At 44.1% G+C, this 6381-nt stretch overlaps 1 protein-coding gene across 13 annotated transcripts in view; it reads right to left on the bottom strand.

Annotated features, from left to right (window-relative positions):
- Positions 1 to 154: 154 nt before the first annotated feature.
- The window catches only part of ATXN2 (ataxin 2), a 49679-nt gene continuing 43452 nt past the window's right edge, over positions 155 to 6381 (bottom strand). For 11 of the 13 annotated variants that reach the window (XM_066199475.1, XM_066199481.1, XM_066199477.1 and 8 more), the window contains 3 exons: positions 5973 to 6118; positions 5174 to 5401; positions 155 to 1832 (listed from right to left, as the gene is read on the bottom strand). In XM_066199475.1, the coding sequence (XP_066055572.1) occupies positions 1629 to 1832; positions 5174 to 5401; positions 5973 to 6118 (578 nt within the window). In that variant the 3' untranslated portion in view covers positions 155 to 1628. The remainder of the gene's footprint in view (positions 1833 to 5173; positions 5402 to 5972; positions 6119 to 6381) is intronic. The other 2 variants (XM_066199476.1, XM_066199479.1) reach the window with 1 other exon arrangement.

The following is a 6381-nucleotide window of genomic DNA, read 5'->3' as shown; positions in this document are numbered from 1 at the left end:
CCTTTCCCTTCTTCCTGCAATGCCCCTGCGGCAGCAGCAGCAGCAGCACACAACAGACTCAGGGCAAATCCTGGCTCCCGCTGGGATTGAAGCTGGAGCACCTGGTACGGGAAGAGACTCAAAAAATCACCACACAAACACCAAGGAGGGTCAGTTTTTAAAACTTTTTTTATTTTTTAATTTTTTTTTTTAAGTTTTTATTTTATATTATCTACAAAGTAAAAGTTTTCTTAACTTAAAAGTTACATCACTGTCTCACGATAGTGATTATCTCATCAAACGTGATTTATAAATAATAACTCATCCGTTTGACGATTAGAATTTTTTTTTTTTTTTTTACTGAACCTGTTTCAAGTTTAGTTAGAAGTAAAAGGGATCTCCAAGTCTTGATTTTTAGTGATAATAGCAGCAAGAATCACTCTTGTTACTTCTTTTGCTAGCTGACGAGTTCATAACTTTGAAGGGTCATTAAAAAATAAATAACTTCCAGTTTTCAGCAAGCAGAGTTGGGGCACTTGCAGGACTCAGATACAGTGCATGGAATTATGGAATAGCCCACAAGTTCCTAAATGCCTCTACTCAGTCCGAATCTCTCCCACTGCAAGATGAACTGTTAGCATTCCTAGTGGATGTTACAAGAAATCAAAAATTTTTTTTTTTTAAACAAAATAAAATGAAATTCTAGTTTTCTGTGCTTCCAGTTGGCAGAAGCAGTAGAAGGAGGGTATTTGGCCTACAAAAGGTATCCAGCCTTTCAGTTATTCCAGATGAGCCTTACAACTGCTGTTGGTGGTGGGCTTGTACTGTAAAAAAAAAGTTCAAATGTAAATAATAAATTGGCAAGCCACACAACAGTTTGCTAGTAAAGTGGTCACAGGACAACTACTGAGCTCAACTTTCTTTTATTTTTATTTTTTCTCTTTTTCTTTTATTTTTTTCGAGAACAAAACAAAACCCTACACATCAAGATGTCCTTGGGATTTTTTTTTTCTTTTTCTTTTTCCCTACCTAAGCCCTCAGAAAGCAGCTTTGCTCTGCTCACACATTCCCCAGGAAACATCAGGTAAAAACTACATCACTACAGAAGTTCAGAGGCTGTTTTTGAACTTGAATAATCAAAGAAGCCAAAACAAGGTTACATTTAAAGCGGAAAGAAGTCACACAACTCCTGCTTTTCCCCCAAAGTAAAGCTGCAGAACATTACTCTGAATCAAAGTTTAGATTTCAGTTGTCACTTTACTTTAACAGCAGCCTAGCAGCCCTACCCCCACACGACATCTCACTCCTGTCCTCAAGATTTAATCAAGCCTCCGACCATTATAAACTACACACAGTCCATCCCCCAGGGCAAATCCACGGCAACACCTGGAAAACTCAGTCCCACAGTGCCAGTGTCTCACACTTATCCTTTTCTCTACACCAGCTGGAGAAAAAGCAGGAACATCCCCTGAATTAGGTACATCTCACCAGCTAAACCTAGGCTCCTCTAAGCTGCCAAAGCGCAGCTGCGAGATACAAGGACATCTTATAAGGTTGGTTGGCTTTTATTTTTTTTTTTTTATAAATTTATTTTTTTTTTCCCCCAAAATCTGGTTTCTCCCAGTTCTCACTCCTCGACCTGGCTCAAGTTAGGGTGCAGGTCTCCCGGGCACACACTCCTCACCTGAAGGGTGGGTCATATAGGGGAAATGTGTTGTTGTCGAGACTGGAATGGGCTGTAGTGCACTTTGAGCGAGGGCGGCTTGGGGACCACCGGGAGGCTGTGTCGTCATTAGCATCATTGGAGCATGGGCAGTTGGGTGAGAAGGAACCATTCCTGACTGTACATGAGCCTGAAACAAAGAGCTCTTTAGTATCATGGTCACAAGGAGGCAGCAACTCCTGGCCACATGACTGGCGAAAGTTTGCTCCGGCTGCAAATCCGGAGGTCTACTCTTCATTTTTGGTTTGTTTTGCTGGTTTTTTTTTATTTTTTTTTTTTTATTTTTTAAACTAGAGGTTGCAACACAAAAAAAAAAGAAAAAAATATAACAACAAAAAAGGAAAAAAAAAATTTTTTAAAGGGCTCAATTCCTTACTGCTGGCTCTGAGTTGCATTCTCGATTTTAGCCATTTTGCCAGCATTAAACAAAGGGGGGGTATTAAAAAAAACACAACAATTCAGCAACAAATCTTCAAAACATTTCTGTTAAGTCAGCTACATCAAAGCACTTCCTAGAGGGTACAGATAGGAACTTCACAGGCACTGGGAGTCTGGCATCCCTTCCCCAGCTCTCTCCTTGCACAACCCCACGTTCTCTCCTGGCTCCCTGCCCTGGGAACCTCCCTGTCCTCTCCAGTGACCTGTGCCCACACAGTGCTCAGCCAAGCCCTCCTGACATGAGTGATTTCATCCCTTCACACTCTCGGGGTAGCTTTGTTCTGCTTCCAGTTCAGCTCATCGCAGTTCTTGTGTAATCTGAGCAATCAGGACTAAGTCTCAGTGGAAAAGGAGATTAATCCTTCCCATGGCTGATCACCTCGGGCAAACAAGTTCAGGAACTTGGGGGGTTTTTTAGCTCAGAGCAGTTCATGTCTCTAGAAGTCAGCAATTTATTTTATTTAAAAAGCTAGCAAGCATTAATTTCTCAAAAGCACCAAGGAACTCAGAGCTCTCAGTGGATTTCTCCTGGGGAAAAAAAAAAAACAACAACCCCAAAAACCCCATCATTTGTACCTAAGGTTTGCTTTGTCCTTCTACCATATCCCAGAACTGCAGCCTCACAAATCTCCCATGCCAGTAAAGACAGATAGCAGGTAGTGGCTAGAATTTTATTTCTTAAAGACAAAAAGGGTTACTTGACTCATCACAGACATTCCCCAAACTCTTTGATCAGACTTGCACATGTTAGTAGCACCCCAGAAGCCTTTAAAGGCAGGAACTGCAATTCAAATCTCACTCTGGCTCTAAAAAAGGTTTAGGAGATCAGGTTGTGGAACAGAAATATCTCCCAGGACTGGCTCCACGTTGACTTTGACAAAACATGCTATTGTAGAAGCCATCATTATAAAGCAGCTATTCATAGAGCAGCTGGAGTCAATACACACAGTGGATAAAATTTTTCTGCTGTGGCTCAAACATTTTGCAAACTGGCAGCTGACAGCACTCTGTAATGAATTTTAAAGTACTGGTTCTCAAGTGAGATATCTACCAGCTCAGGATTCATCTGATAACCTGAAGGGAAATTGGACTGATCCCCTGTGTTGGCCTAACTGAAATTCTTACTACGTGGTATTTCAGAATTGTGTTTAGAAGCTGGGAATGAGGCTGCTAAAAACCTATTAAATCCAGTGATTAGTTTCCCCACGATGGAATAATCACATGCATTTAAAATTTCTGGCAGAACTGTAGTTATGCCTTCACTAGAGATTTTTGAGGGAACTACTTCATCGGGAAAGTCAATTAGTTTGGTGTAAATATCACAAATTGCAGCTTTCATTCTAAAAAAAAAAGTGCAGAAGAGACTGCACAAGTTAAAATCAAGGGCAAGGCAGGCTTTGTCTGTGATTGCTAAAAATCCTGCCTGAGCAGTCAGTTCTGACTCAAAGTTGCATCTGATTCATTTAATTTGGTTTGCTTGGCACACAGAAAGGAAGGCAATGGTCACATCCTGCACCCCTGGCCTGGCCAGGGCACAATTCAGGCACAGCTTTACCCCTTCATGGCCTTCAAGCAAATGTTTCGTGTTTCAAATCACAGCACTGGACATGCCACTAAGCCAAGACCCCTCTGAGAAGCCCTAAACACAACCCAGGCATTCACAGCAGTGCCTTCACACCAGAGCAGAGCAGGAGTCTTGTTTCTGGCAGAAACCAGAGAAGGGGAGGACGTGCCAAGATGCCACAGCAATCATCAGCTTTGGCCATCCTCTCCTCATCCTCCCCCTCAAAAAAGCAGAGAAATCAAAAGCCTAAGAGAATCAAAAAGCTAAAAACTCAACATCAGTAAAACGATTCCTAAAGAACTGCTGATTTATTGGCTTCACTGACTGTCCCAGGGACCAAAGCAAAGATTTTTATCAGAATTCTGCAAGGGACTGGACACCTGTCAGATTAACATCCCTAATCACAGTTAGTCACCATATCCCAAAACTACTATTAACCTGTATGAGAAGGCAGAAACCAGACACCAAGTTCTTGGTCTGAAGAAGAAATTGTGCAGGCAAATTACTGATTGAACTGCCCGCTCCTTGACAAAGGACACTAAATCCAGGAGATTTAGTAAACATCAGAAAATCTCTGTCACACTGCTTTACACGGAGCTCTTGATTAATCTATCATGTGCTTCCCTTCCCCAAACCCTTTTTCTCAGGGAGCTGACCACAAGAGAGCAGTTAAGAGAAGTGGGTTTCTGATTCTGAAGCAAAGACTGTTGTTTTAGGTTGCCCAACAATCTTTGGGGATCTTCAGCACAAGCAGTTCATTTAGAACCACACACACACCCCCCACACACTCACCACACACACACAGAGGCTTCTTTCTGCAAGGATTGTCCTGCAGCCACCTTAACATTCTCCTCACTCCCTGCACTGCCTTGCTTCTCCCTGGAAAACCTGTCATGTCCTTTTCTGGATGTATTTGTATAAAATTTGTCTACGATGCAGAGCCTGAAACTGCCACCAAAAGCAGCAATTCAGCCTTTCTGCACTCAGCTCCCACCTCCAACCTTTCTGTATGCCAGCTCTTCCTGGGATCAGGCACCTGACTGAGCAGGGAACCCATTTGACCAAGAAATAGCCTAAAAAGGGGGTAGGGGAGGCACATTTCAGCTGAATCGTGTCCCCAGCCTGGTCTGCTCCACGGCCAAGCAGTTCTGTGAGCAGAGTGGTGGGGCGGGGACAAGGATGGGAGCCAGGAACTGGGAAGAGAGCTCAATTTATTTCAGTAGCAGTGCCAGCTTAAGATGTCTTCATTAAACTACAGTTGCAGATGCACTAGGTGTTGGAAGCTGAGGTCCAAATACACCTTGCCAAATCCTAAATAAAGGCAATGTACAGACAGAAACCTAAATAACAACAACAGGTAAGTCTGTGCTGAGAGGTGACAGATTGGCAATCACTTCAGCAGGCCCGACTGTCCTAACTTTTTGTGGCATTAAGACATTTAGTCTTGAAGGTTGTTAAACTGTGTTTACCTGGGGGACATGGGCCATGTGTGGCGGATTGGTATATGCAGGTTGAACATGGGAGGGATGAATGGTGAAGACTGTTTGTTGTGCTGTAGGAAAATTGTTTTGTGGAGACTGCGTGTTGGAGCCTGGCGTCATGGAAGGAGGGGTTGGAGCTAGACCTGCGTGGTAAATCGCCGACTGCTGCTGGGGGTTGGCCAGGTGCAGGGCCTGGGCAGCCTGGTGCTGGTGGTGCTGCAAGAAAACACACAGATCATTCAGGTTAGGGCTCAGGCATTGCATCCGTCCTGTTAAGGAGAAAGGAGGGGGAAAGTGCTCCCAGTTCTGAATTCGTCAATCGCGAATCTACGGATCACCTCTGCTCGTGGCAAAACTCTTTACAACCCCACCAGGCTCAGCTTCTGCTGGCAAACAGAACCCAGACTGCCAGGTAAAACCATGGAGAACCTGGAGCTGGGAGTGCCTCACAGCTGCAGCCAGAGTTACTCCCAGGAGGGAATGAAGGAATGCAGCACTGTTCCAAGGACTGCTTTGTTTTCCGAAATCCAGTCAAACACTTCTCAGCATTTATCTGCTATTTCCACTTCACTCATACGAAAGCACTGACACAATCATGATCCTTCCTTAACCCTTAAACTGCAACATCCCCTATCCCCTGTGAACAGGGAGAAACGAGCAGTTGGGACTCTGCTCCATGCCACCCCTTTTTCCTCTCAGAGAAACGAGCACATCAACATCAAGCACCAGTCGGCTGCAATCCCTCGAACACAATTCCACACCATTTGCAGGCCCTGGGTTGTGTTACCTGCACGGGGCTTGGAGCAGGGTGGCTTCCAGCATGTTGGCTTTGCTGCTGGCCAGTTGGGGTGGCAGAAGGCTGAGGATGCGGAGGATGCGGATGCAGGGTGGCATTAGGGTGGGCATACTGCTGAGCAAGTGAGCCAGTGGAAACTAGGATGAAAAAGAGGAATGTTTAACACCACGTACGGGACGTGCACCTCTATCATAAAGTCACCGTCTGCACTTGAAGATTTCACTATGACTCAGTCTGTAAATATATTCCCTCCCCCTTCTAAAAAACTTACATATATATTTATCTTGCAAAGAGCTGATGATCTTACCTTGCTTTTGTGCAGTTTGGTTTGGCAGGAAAGTCTATAAACAACCATAATTAGACAGTTCATCTTCCCTAACTTGACAATGTAACAGATAGT

Source organism: Chamaea fasciata, unplaced genomic scaffold (genome assembly GCF_029207755.1).
Source record: "Chamaea fasciata isolate MVZ Bird 193981 ecotype frontalis unplaced genomic scaffold, bChaFas1.0.hap1 SCAF_18, whole genome shotgun sequence".
Lineage (NCBI taxonomy): Eukaryota > Metazoa > Chordata > Aves > Passeriformes > Sylviidae > Chamaea > Chamaea fasciata.
The sequence above is the reverse complement of the archived record's forward strand: the minus strand, read 5'-3'. Positions and strand labels throughout refer to the sequence as shown.